This window comes from Ascidiella aspersa, chromosome 7 (genome assembly GCF_963924565.1).
Source record: "Ascidiella aspersa chromosome 7, kaAscAspe10.2, whole genome shotgun sequence".
NCBI classification, from domain to species: Eukaryota; Metazoa; Chordata; class Ascidiacea; order Phlebobranchia; family Ascidiidae; genus Ascidiella; species Ascidiella aspersa.
Genome location: NC_139453.1, coordinates 13,032,815 through 13,046,445, shown reverse-complemented (window position 1 = coordinate 13,046,445; position 13,631 = coordinate 13,032,815). Strand labels below are relative to the sequence as shown.

The window sequence follows — 13,631 nt, the reverse complement described above, 5'->3', positions numbered from 1 at the left end:
TTACTAAGCATTCCGCCTTACCTATTCCTGTAAAGCAGTGGTAAAAGTAGCTACGATGCTTCGGAAGGGTGTTCCGATGAAACATTGCGACCGGAACCGCGTTTTATTGTTCCTGTTAGCCCAACCAGTAGAAAAACGCCAATTGTTTTTCAGACCCTCTCGCCGCATGTCATTGAATTTAGTTGTATTACGATTGCAGTTGCATATTAGGGAGCGAAATTGAACGATGACAACCTTATTTTCCTAAAAATTACTATAGTTTTAGATGTTCCGTTATGACATAACTAAGTGACGTCAAAACAAAACCTATTTTTTTAGCCCCCGAAAATAAATTGAACAACCAACGTAATGCACTGAACTTAAAGAAGCATATACCCTGTTGTACTGCAAAACGAACTATTCACAGTTATGAAGAACTAGTTAGTACCCCACAATAACGATTATCAAGAGAAATATTTGGTTGTGATGTCACAAATAGAATAGTATCTTACAAGCTACGTATACCTTTAATACATATAGTGCCATGTATTGTGCACTCCAGTCAGTCTGTTAATAAACCTGTTTATTTTTTGTGATACCTGATAATAGGCTTATTGTAATTCGGTATCCTGTACACCCCAGTACACCCCACCGATGTGGTACACCATTTAACAATTCTGGTACAAGGGATGTAAAATACACCCGGTTGAAAAGCATCGTTACATACTATTGTTATACATGTTATAAGTATGGCGGTATGCTATTTTATTTTTATTTGAGGATTAAGGCGGTGCTTTTATTGGTATAGAAAATAGGCCCGCTTGAAACTACCCATTACGAAACGTGACCCCGACCGTAGGCAGCGAACTGCATTCGCCTAAAACCGAACGAAATCGGCTCGATGCGGTAAATCGGGTTGCGACCTTTGTCCCACCACAAGTGGTGTTACATTGTTGTCGGGTTGAGTTCTGCTTTCACTTTGTGGTATACGCTTTCCTGTTTTCGTGCTGACTACAGGGAAATGTTTGTTTTAGGGGTGAATGCGTCAAGGGTCCCCGCTCTATATAAACGCCTTTCGTTTGCAAGTTTATTGCAAAACGAAGTAACACAACAAGCCAAAGATTTGGGGATCGACAAAAAGACGATAGATTTGGCGATCACAATTTTAAGGTAAGGAAACAAAATTGTTTAAAAAGAGATGAAAATCGAGTCTAATAAGGGACTTCGTGCGCACTTATTTTCAAGTTTTGTTTAGGGACTTCGTGCGCACTTATTTTCAAGTTTTGTTTAGCGTCGGCGTATTTGTTGGTTTGTGATCAAGCATTGTAATTAATAGATGTAGAACTCAGATTACTTTCATAGCCTGTCAATTAAGTTTCTGTTACTCTGTTTGAAATACATTTCGATATTATTTTTCCATGTGTTTCTATTTGTTCTTTGTAATATTTTCACATAGATTGGGACAACAACATGAATGAATTTTCGACTAATCTATTCATTCTGGCTTTAGTTGGTTGTCTTGCATCCTGTCAAGCACACAGGTATATTCTATTTCGCTAATGACAATGTTTATTTATAAAAATATTCAAGTCATTCAAGACAAGGAAATAAAATAGAGATATAAGGAGAACTCCTCACTGTGCTTATTTATCGTAAAAAAATGTGTCAGATATATTTTCAATTTTTACGCGAAAATTATACCGTTTATTTAGTTAGTTTGCCTGAAAAATAATTTGCAGAAAAAATGCAATTCCTGATTTCCAAATCAATATTTATCAGTTAAACTTTAAACATATGTATATAGATTAAGTTTGCATAACTTGGACAACGTATAGCCATATAGGAATAATCGCCCCAGGTGGTAATATGTGATAATTATACAAATATTTATGTCACAATATTGATATCGTTAGAACTGTTTTAAAATTAAGAAAAAGCAGTTTACCTCAAAATTGTTGTGATAAGACTTACGCATAAATGTGGACTGACATGCTTTCGAACTAGCCCCCCCACCAAACCTCATCCCTATAGTTGTGCCCCTTAACTTAAGCGACAATTTTGTTATTATATGATGCCTTTTGCGCTAAAATAAGATAACAAAATAGAAACCTTACAAGCTCTATATACTTGTTCGTTTTTACTGTAGTTCGTAACTCTTTCGATTATTTTATTCAAAGGTTGCCAAAGCGTTCAAACTGGGAATGTGCGTCCGGTAAGTCTAATACATTAAAACAAAACGGATAATCAATAACTCAGTTGGGAACAAACGTTGCACGAATGATTGTCGTACATTGTTAAGTTTAAAAGTTTAGGTATTAGAAGCGCGAAGCTCATAGAAAAATTGCAAGTAGGCGTGATAATTTTTCGAAGTTATACGGTTAAATGAATCCTTCAATATGTCAGATAACCAGTTCTGAGATCTGACATAAAAATAGCTATCCCAGTGTGGTGCACATATTCGTTTTATACAGGCATTTATTGTTACCTTGGTTTGGTTATCGGATAGAAAAGTGAAAATTGGGATAGTTTTGCCACCGGTGTACCACAGTACGGTATTGGAATATCTGAAAGACGAAAAAATGTTCGTATCAAAAACTGCGTTTCAGTTTGAGTTTATAATGCTTTAGTCGAGAAAAGTTTTTGTCCCTCCTTTACAAAAGAAATCAGAATCCATATAAACACCCAAAATCGATAAAAAGGTTTTGGATTAAAAATAAATATTTTTTTTTGCTTTGCTGTGTTTTTTGTTGTAAGTTGTTTTTATTTTATTTTTTGTTGTATTTATTATTTGTTAAGATTCTTTAGAAAGGAGACACGATTTTATGATACAGAAACAATATAGCCTAACCCAACAATTATGTCTAGTGATATATTTAGTTTCAAAATGCGATATAATATTTTTAATTCTTTTTTAGTTTCAGGGCTGGAGAGTCACTGTTAAATGCTGATACTGTACAAAATTTTTTGAGAGGCTACTAGACCATAGAAAAATTTACTTTTTTTTAGGTTTGACGAAGACGAAGAACTTTGAGTTGGAGTACAATGCCGGTGGATGTCGCTCGTGTGGCGCATCCTGCTGCAAGGGAAACGACGCCGCCAAGCGGATAGGTACGATTAGTGATGCGTTGACAAATCTGAAACTTTGTTCCTTCCATAAATACTTTTAAATATTTAATGGTAAATTATCTCCGTTTTAAGCATGGTAAATTATCTCCGTTTTAGGCATGGTAAATTATCTCCGTTTTAAGTATCGTATCTATGATGTTAGATAATATTATACATGTGAAAAAACAATAAATGGTTATTCAGACATAATTTAAAGCATATTACCTCAAAGGCTGTAATGATGGATGTCTGAAATGAAATCAAAGTACTATACAGCTAACCTACGATTTTCCAGCCTGCCGGAAAAATAGTTGTTTTTTAAATGCTGCAAATTGAGTCCGTATATTAACAATTTTTTTAGGGCAAATTGAAATTATCAGTTTTTTTCCCAATAGCAAACGGAGAGGACGCCTTGCAGGGGGAATTCCCATGGTCGGTTGCGCTTTTTGAGAAAGACCCAACCGGATGGAAATTTATTTGTGGCGGCGTTATGATCACACATGAGCATATAGTTACGGCACAGCATTGCATAGAGTGAGTATAGGCCGGAAACCTACATAAATAAATTGCAGGACGTAAACTTTAAATCACTCTTTGTTAATTCATCCTATAATACAATATATATATATATATATATTTTTCGACCAATGACTCTAGCCTTATGTTTACATGAATTTTTCCAAAAATGGAGCAATTTTACATAGATATGTTGTACTTATGGTTAATCTGGATTTTTGTCATAAGCAAGCGACAATAAATTAGCTCGTTCTACACTGCTTAATTGTTGGTTTAGACTGTTTGTTTGTTTTCTTGTAATTTCTTCGTTTAACAAATAGTAAGAGGCGACCCCTAGACAACCTCATACGTACCCTTTTGGGTTCGAGACCAGTGGGCTGGGAAAATCTAAACGATGTATAAACTTTTCAAAAAAAATCACAAGGAAAATTTTTATGTGATTCATAGAGATAAACTGGCAATGTAATTTAGGGACACGAGTAGACTTACGTTTTTTTGTTTTTATTTTATGGCTATGATTAGGGATGTCCAGTAGGCCTACTTGGTTAATGTAGTTACAAATCTACCTTAGATTGCAAATCACGGTTAAAATATCCATATCAATTTAGTATCGGATAAAAAATAGAATATCACCACTTCCAATCAGGTATCGGCTCCGATCCGATATTATAGCTATGACTTAGGAAATTCAGCAGTCCAAACTAAAAACTTTATTTTAATTGCCAGCGTATAACATTCCCTAGACCAAATGATATTTTTTTTGCTTGACTTACCTAGCGTGTGTTTTACAGCCAAGTTTCGGACTACAAGCTGTTGAAGGCGACCGTGGGGGAAGTAGACATTGACATTAACAAGGACAGATACCGGCAGAACGTTAGAGGTTTGCGTTCGCTCCAGCACCGTTGGAGTCACAAGGGTTTCAGAAATTTTGCGTACGAAACTGAGGAAGCCTATTACATCGGCGGCTTCAGGTGAGCTGAGACCGACGCCCAACTTTTTGCAGACGAGGCGCTAAAACCCACATCTCTCAGCTATAAAAAATCGGATCTTTTTTTTTTTTCAAAAATAAGCATAGCGTTACTTTATCACTGATAGGCTAAATTGTTTTTTATAAACAAGAAACTTCTTTGCTTGCGCTTGTCTATTCTTGCCTATGTTTTTAATGTTTAATCAAAACTTGTATGTCTCTAAGGAGCTAACCAATCTTGGTCAATGAAATTCTTCTGATTCTAACAACTTGATTTGTTGTAGATTTAAAACTGATAGTTGTAGTTTTACTAACATTTATATTGCTATATATTAGGGTTGTGTCATGTTTATTTATATAGAAACGATCTCGCCGTGTTGACGCTGAAAAAGAAAGACACATCAATCCCATTTGTGTGCATCAGGCCACATGGAGAAAATTTCCTTCCCAAACACTCGTGCATCGCAATAGGACACGGATTTCAGAAACAAGGTAGGGTTACGTCATTTTTTATCCCATTCCATCGACCAAACGAGGCTTCATAATTTCATAAAAGGCATGCCAACAACAATGTGGCGTCGCTATATTTTAATTATGTTTTTTAGTAGATCGTGGGTGGACTTATTTTTGCCCTACAGAATTCACCAATAAAATTTGTTTAATGTAAAGTTCAACCATTGCTGCAAACTTCATAATAAACGATTCATTGCATGAATTGCATGACTGACGCAGAAACCCCTGATACATCAATCAATCAAAGTATATTACACAATGTTTAACGAGTGTGATGTAAATCTGCGGCCCCTTTGCTTCATCATTCAGCCACGAAAAGCACTTTGTCCCAATAGCAATAAGTTTTAGAGGTTTGTATTGTAAAGTGCTGCCTACATTCATAGTTTCTACATTTTTTCCAACGTTGCACAAGATGTGTGGTGTTTTCGTACCATGACATTGGATTTTCTTTCACACAGGTAACAGCTTCACACCAACGCCGTCTTCGATTTTGCAAAAGTCGACGATTGAACTCGACCACAGCAACCAATGCTTGGTGGGAGACAAAACCAACAGATTTAAGGATATGCTCTGCGCTGACAAAAGGAACTCGACAGTTAATTGCAAGGTATATTGTTTTGGTGAAGCTATGGCCAATGGCAGTGTTGTAAACAAGTTATTTTGAAATGACCTAAGTCCCAGTCCCAGTCAAGTCATTTGTAAAATAACTTGGGTCCAAGTCAAGTTTTTTTGAATAAAAGTCAAGTACAAGTGGAAGTCATCAGTTGCGCAAGTCAAGTACCAGTTAAGCCATAACTAAAGCAAGTCAACTTCAAGCCACGTCTTGGTCGTAGAAATAAAACTTTAAACTATTGGAATTTTTAAACTCGTACAATTATGAACAATAAATGATCTAAAAAATAAGAATAATACAACATATAGCAAGCAAATTGTTTTGTGTGCACATTTTATAAAAAAAGGCTTACAGATAACACTAAATTTAACCCAAGTCATTGGCCCAAAGTACTTTTGTCAAGTCAAGACATTTTGTCCAAATAACTAAAGTCAGGTTAAGTCATTTGAAAACAGTGACTTGAGTTCATTTAGGTCAAGTCATTGACTTAAGTCATCACAACACTGGCCAATGGTAACATAAATTTTAGGAAGTTATAAAAAAATACAAAAATTAAATCCTTAAGATGCTTACGGAATATCGTAGGAAATCTTTAAGGCGTACACGTAACATCTTTCAATTGATTTGTTTATAACTGATATTAACCAAAACACATAAAATGAGTAAATTATTTGGTAGCCTATGTACAGTTAGCGCTGTCTATGGTTACTGATTTCTATGTTAGAGTAATTATTGTAGAGTGCATTTAAAAACATTCTGGTAAACTAATTCAGAACTATTTATAGACGACTGAGCTGTATAAACTAAAGAATTATCTAGTCGCGCGCAGTAGGCTAATTTGCTGCTGCTAATACTTGCCATGACTGCGTAATTGTTAAATATGTCAGGATCCTGTGTTGTCGGTTTGTTCGAATTAACATAACACTGGAAATTTTTATTGGTTTTCATTCGCGGCGAAATAAACTGATTCCTTCAATCTGCTCTCTGGAAAGACAATTTTTATTTTTTTTATATACACAATTAACATGTCACATAACTTTCTTATATTGTAAATTTAATGATAGTGCAGTTTGCCTAAAAGTTCGCTAAGAAATAAAATACGATGAATCGCTAATGTCCGGTTTGACATAAAACCCTTTGCTTGCAAAGTGTGTTGTGTTTGTATTATCTTTCAGTAGAGTTATGGCTCATCATCGAACGAGTTTACCAGATTTATTAGGTTTAAGTATTACTTTTATCACAAGGATTTGTCTTTAAGTTGACTTGCTTTAATAATAAATTGACTGGGGTTTGACTTGGGGGAAACCGATGACTTGGACTGGGATCAGACTTTATAAAAACTCGAAAAAGATTTGACTTGGACTTGAATTATTTTACGATTCACCTGGAAACACGAGTCAAATTAGACTTCCCGCATAGCTTAAAGCCCAACTCAGTTTTATTGATTGTTGACAGTGGGACAGTGGAAGTCCTGTGGTGTGCCGAGTGGATCCCGACGATAACTGCTCGAGCTTCTATTTAGCCGGCGTTTTTTCGGCTCACGCTGCGTCAAGCGACTGCTCTGGTGGATACTCAGTGTTAAGCAACCTGCTGACCACCAAAGACAGTGCGCTTATATCCCATCTGAATAAAATCGTGGAGGTCAGCATGATCAGTGATTGCCCCGCGTATAAGCAGTATTACTTGTGGTAAAGGAATTTAACATCCCGCGCCCGCGCTGGTTATTTATTTGGTTAAAACTATTTTTATGCCTGTCTTTCCTTCTGTGATAAAGCCTTGGTATTTACGCCCACTTTTCACGATTTGTTGAACAACGTTGGACTATAATATGCGGTCATGGCTATCCATTGTTGACATGGTACTTAATTCTGTTCGTTTTATATTTTTTAAGCATGTTTCGATTCAAGCTTTAATGAAGTTTTGTGCGAATAAGGATTCCTTGAGCCTTTTACTAAGGGCTTCGCAAACCTTAATTAGCCAATTATAATTTTTAGGGGCGTAATTAGTTGTGCGGCCAACTCAAACGTACACATCAACATGTCGATTTTGTTACATCGTCGCCCTCCTCCTAGCTTCTCTAACAAAATTTATGATCTTATTTGTTTCATATTTTATTTTGCAAATACTCTAATATTTATACGTCGTTATTTTCAGGGAACATTTTAATAACCATAAAACGTTTTTGATTTTCTTAATAAAAATCTAGTTAATGGCCGTAACCGTTCAGTATTTGACGCATTATAGAGCATAAATTAAAAAAACACATACATAAATATTTCTACATATCCTGCAACAACATTTGATTCCCAATATAAAAGCATCGAATATTTACATGTTCGCTGGAGACGACTTCTATATATTTCCCGAAATAAGAATTTGTTCAATAATTATAAAATGTGGTGCTTGATAATTATGTTGTCTGAAGCTTGTTCTCTTGATTTTGATTTTTAGTTGCTGTTATTTTAAATACGTTAACAAGAACTTTTACAGTACGATTATTATGAGTAAATGTGGCGAAACTTTAATTTCATGTTTACAATTTTCTGTTAAGTATATTCCTTAATTTGGGAAACTTGTTTTTTTTGTTTGTTTTTTAATTATGCTTCGTTAAGAGTTGAAATGATCCTAAGATAAAAACCACATACATTGCGATGTATATAAAACGCGATGTATTTTTTTATAAATTGTGTGCCTATAGAAGGGTACGATCTGTTGTTGTTTATACATAATGTATGTAAACTTTGTTATTGATTCTTGCCAAATGTTGTTTATTTGTGTTGACGGACTGGAACCGAAACCTGACCTAGACTTACGGAATGTACAAAGTTTTGTTCTACTTTTTTACCGTATTACACAGAATACAGATGTAAATAATTTATTTTTGCTTTTGTTTTGTTAAAAGGCAGGTCTCGATGCACAACAATACGCAAATAAAACAGATTTAAAGTAAGGTACGTACCAACAACCACATCAAAGTGTATTACATCCAAGTGATGCTAATTATTAAAAATTTTAAGTTGTTGTTGTTGGAGAAGATTTGGAAAAGTCTAAAATTTAGGTTTTGCTGACATTTTGGCATGACGTTACAACAAACTAGACGTCATATTAAGTCTTACGTCAAGATGATTAATCAAAACTAATATAGAAGGTATAATTGTATCAGAACAATTTAATAAAAACACATTAGCCATTATAAAAATTGACCGCTCCTTCAGAAATTAGTGCAGTTCTAAGCAAAAAGGTTTAGGACAATTAGTGCATCCAAAGGATCAACAAGTTTAACTTTTAGACTTTGGGGCCTTGGACAACGCACAAATTTGACTTAACAAATCTGCATAAGAAGATTAAGGTTAATAATACTTGACCCATCCGAGCCCAAACGCTGACCAGAACCCGAACTCAAATATTGTGCGTTTATTTAATAATTTCAAAAACGCTTTAGATCACAATACATAAATGTGTGTCGTAACAATCCTATATACCCTGGACGATAAATTATCTTATGCCCACGCGAGTTGGGCTTTTTTCCCAGCGATCAAATAATTATTTAATTAACGCACATTATTTGGGTTAAGGCTTGGGTTAGCGTTTGAAGCCGGGACCGTCGCTCTACCAACTGAGCTATGCAGGCTCAGAGAGGAGCGAGTCGGGTCTAAAAGTTAGACTTTTCTGCCCTTGGATGCCGCTCTCCTAGATTGTGGCTCGATTAAGGAAAACTTAGCATGATATTTAAGTGTCTTATACTTTTAGGACGAATGCGGAATATCGACAAATATTTATTTGTACGCTCCACCTTGGTAGTTTATTTTTAAATTTTGGTCAAGTTTGCTTTTTTACGCAAAACAACGTGTTTTTGGTTAAAAAAAGAGACTCTTCTGTCCAGTAAAATATCGTTTACCAATCTTAGAAGAAGGATCAATCCTTCAGTTTATGTAGAAAAAAGCATGTTTGCTACATTCGGTGTCGTTAACAAACTGGCATAAAAGCCTAATGACAAAATGAAAACAATTTTTTGAACGAGTCTCGGGAAAGATTAGTCAAAATAAAAAAAAATAAAATCACTATTTGCGTGTGCTTGGTGGTTTAGGCCGAGTTCGAAGAAGGAAGTCAAATATTGCGTTTTTCCGAGTTCGAAAAGGAAGTCAAATATTGCGTAAATCACCAACGATTTTTGACATAATCAAACATTTAGTTTTTACCATTTACCTATGGTTTGTACAATCTTAGAAAATAGCAATGTTGTAATAACTTAAGTCATTGACCTGACTTAAGTGCACTTAAGTCACTGTTTTCGAATGACTTGACTTGACAAAAGTCTTTTGACCAAAATGACTTGACTTGACTGAAGTATTTTGGTCAAATGACTTGACTTAGACTTAAGTCATTTTGGCAAATAACTTAGGAGTAAATTAAGTGTTTTTCATTAAAATTTATCCCAAGTTTTGCATATTAAACACTTTAATTGCTGTGTATTGCGTATGTGTTTTTTTAGTTAAATTGTTGCTTATAATCGGACGAGTTTACCAATTTTAATAGTTTCATAATTTACTTTTATGTCAATGACATGACTTGAAATTGACTAGTTATTAGAGGGCTTACAAGGTTTTCTTAACTTTTGTTTAAAGAACAAGATAGTTTTGAAATTGCTCCCTTAAATTTCTAAAAACTATGCTTTGAAATACAAGTATTCACATATTCGCTACCAAATGACGTCATAATTTATTTTTCCCAGAATTGATTGATTTAAAAATAATAAAGTGGTGGTAATGGTTTTCAGGGTATTATAGCGAATTTTGCTCTTGCAATAAAGAAGTCTCTTTATCTTCTATCTTCAATGTAACAATTGATCAGAAATTTAAAACAACGAAAATTCTGCGTTGAATCGCAAAATATGGCTGTTTTGAACCAAATTATTCGGTATCGGAGCAGAACGTATACCATCCGAGAACGGACGAGTTGCCATACTTCCAGTTAGAATCGAGCATGGATCCAATCCGATATTATAAGACATGCCTAATGGGGTTGTGATTATGTTAGGCAGTATTATGATAATGCCGGAACAGTTTTACGCATTCCATAGTCATGCCTCTCTGGTCAAACCAGGATGTCAAAGATTATTCAGGAAAAGTTGAGCGATTATACACCTCTATCTTTTCAACAGAGGTCCATATCCACACCACATCACCTATTGAGCTCAAGTACTGGTTCGAGGTATTTCTATGAGTTTTGCTCCATTTGGATATCTTTTGTTACGTCAGCATTAATTTTTTTTTAATCCTTTATCCGCGCCACGCAGTGACTCCTGTGGTTTTGTAAATTTTGCCAGAAAGAATATCGTTCTCCGTTTAATATGTGGTTCAATTCTGATGATAAGACCTATGGCCAGAGGAAGAGTTTTCTTTGAATTAAGATATTTTCTAATGTTTATAGGTCATTGCTGTGCAAACCGCACACCAAAGGGAAAACACACGTCTTTGTGGTTGTGTCAAAGGGACAGTGCGAGGCAGTCTATTTAATGCTTGTGTCAAAACAACAATGTTAGCCTCTTTTAAGCTGGTGTCAAAAGGACAACTCGAGCGATTTATTTTTACCGAATTCCCAATGTAAGTAATTTATATATTTTTATTGCAATACCTATCAAACGACATAAGAAGAAGGGACTTCCAAAATATTCTTTGAGAATATACAAATACTTTAATTTAATGTATTTAGCAATGGATTAAGTCGTAATTAAGGAATATAACAGTTACAATTATAAATGGTACATTTTGTTGAAAATTAAATACAAATAAACATAATCTAAAGTGTAAACGATAAATTTTAGAAATTTTTTTTTAATCATACCAATTATTTTGTAATAAGTAAAGTTTTTATGCTGGGATATCATATTTCGCGAAATATTTAATGCAAATCATCTAGTGGTACGCTGTAATTCAGGGGAAATTAAATTTGCACAATTTAACATGTTGCATCCTAATTTTCTCGAATTTTGATGGCGTGTCACCGCACAGAGCACCCTGGTTCCTTCCGGCAAACCATGTCTTTGTGGCTGGCCGCTGTTTTTTACCAGGCCATCTTCGCTATAAATGCTTGCGCTTGCAAACACCACAACGCAGTTCAGGAGGACAACCAGGTCGAACAGAAATTTTCACCAAGTAAGGCAAACTTAAGCAACATTTTTATCCCCAAAATGGACGATAAGTGTAACAAAATTATCTGTATTTTTAGTTATAATGTCAGTATTTCAACACATGTTTTTTCGCAAAACTATGCCGCATGCACATTGTTTTTAACCTATATGTTGTCCAATTTTATACATATTTTTTTAGTTAGAAATAAATCTCTTCTATCACAGGTGGTGTTCAAATAAGGCGATGGTAATTCGCGGTGTCACCCTACTTCTTTTTGCCGCCGTGTGTTCGTTGGTAAACTGTGATGCAAAGAAGTAAGAATATGTTTTATACTGCCAAAGTTATATATAGATCTGCCATGTTGCATGAATTTCTTGAGTATAAAAGATTGAGTATAATCTTAAGTGTAACATTTGCCTAAAAATCCGGTCCGCTGCTAAGGAGGTATTATAAAACGCTACGTATAAAAGCATGTTTTCATAACAAAATTGCTAGTGAAAAATGAGCGAGAACTTGCTGAGTTTGGTTTGGCTCGCGACTATAGGAAAAGGTTGCCGACCCCTGGCAAATGTATAACCGGTAATTTGCACGTTCGCCGTGACACAGGAGCACCTTACACCTCTTTTATTTTTTCAGGGTACGACGCAGTTTGGAATGCGCAAGCGGTAAGGCATCACATAAAGATGTTTGTTTTCGGCTACAAAATGTTTCGTTATTTAACAAAATATAATAATAATTTACTTATGACAATAACTTATAGCATAATAATAAAAATCTGCGATTATATAGTTATTAATGAAAATCTACGCAATTATAGTTCAGATGTAGGTTTCAGGAATTACTTTATATGGTAAGGTATAAACATTTAAACCTCATTTTACGAAGCCATGGTAATAAAACGGCAAACAAAAACATAAAAAAATTGTTATTTAATTGTTGTACTCTTCGAAAGTGGTTCTATTTTGCGTTAAACCTGCATTTTTGATCGACACCTGTTTTAAATTAAACCCGCAAAATAGGTTTTTATGTTTTGCCAGGTATGCGCCAAACTGACTACTTTCAGGTCGGCATTAAAAAGGGATCATGCGCATCTTGTGGCGAATCTTGTTGCAAAGAGAACAGCAAAGGAAAGCGCATTTGTAAGTATACTTACCTTGCTAATTTGTTTGTATTTTTTTGTTTCTTGTAATTTTTCCTTTCACAAATATTATACGGCGACCCTCCTGACAACCTCTTGTAATCCCCTTGAGGGTAGCGACCCCCAGATTGGGAATCACTGCTCTAAATGGAAAAATCCTCCTGCAGAATAATCACGCCTGTTTTTGTGTTATACGTATGAATTAAAAACTTTTCCCGAAATGAAAGCAATAAATATTTGTAGACAATGGCAAAAGAGTCAGAACAGGGCAATTTCCGTGGAATGTCGCCCTGTTTAATGCTTCAACGGAAAACGGCATCACCAAGTGGACTTTTTTCTGCGGTGGAGTTCTCTACCGGCACAATAAAGTCGCAACGGCTGCTCATTGCGTAGAGAATCTTTTGTACGTTGAGTACTATTTTTAGTTCCGGTTCAGTAAAGTGTGCTTTCGCTAACGGAAGAATTTGATATTTTTAAAGTCCAGGATTCCTTAATCTAAACCTAATACGGGCGTAAGCCATACGATTTAATCTAACGCTTTGTGCAAATTCTATAACAAAATCCTTTTATGTTAAATGTTTTTGCGTTTCGTTACAGAGATCAATCCATTAGGGTCTCCATAGGTGAGAGGAATATCCATATCAACGACAATGGCGTCAGGTCAACAAA

General features: G+C 35.1%; 1 protein-coding gene across 1 annotated transcript; it reads left to right on the top strand.

Annotated features, from left to right (window-relative positions):
* Window positions 1–1,049: 1,049 nt before the first annotated feature.
* Window positions 1,050–8,565, top strand: LOC146137904 (chymotrypsinogen A-like). Its single transcript, XM_083394187.1, has 9 exons — window positions 1,050–1,149; window positions 1,436–1,520; window positions 2,157–2,191; window positions 2,986–3,087; window positions 3,480–3,618; window positions 4,392–4,571; window positions 4,929–5,059; window positions 5,539–5,687; window positions 7,149–8,565. Exons 2-9 carry the CDS (start codon window positions 1,450–1,452, stop codon window positions 7,383–7,385), a joined length of 1,044 nt encoding a protein of 347 aa, XP_083250313.1. The 5' UTR covers window positions 1,050–1,149; window positions 1,436–1,449; the 3' UTR covers window positions 7,386–8,565.
* Window positions 8,566–13,631: the final 5,066 nt, after the last annotated feature.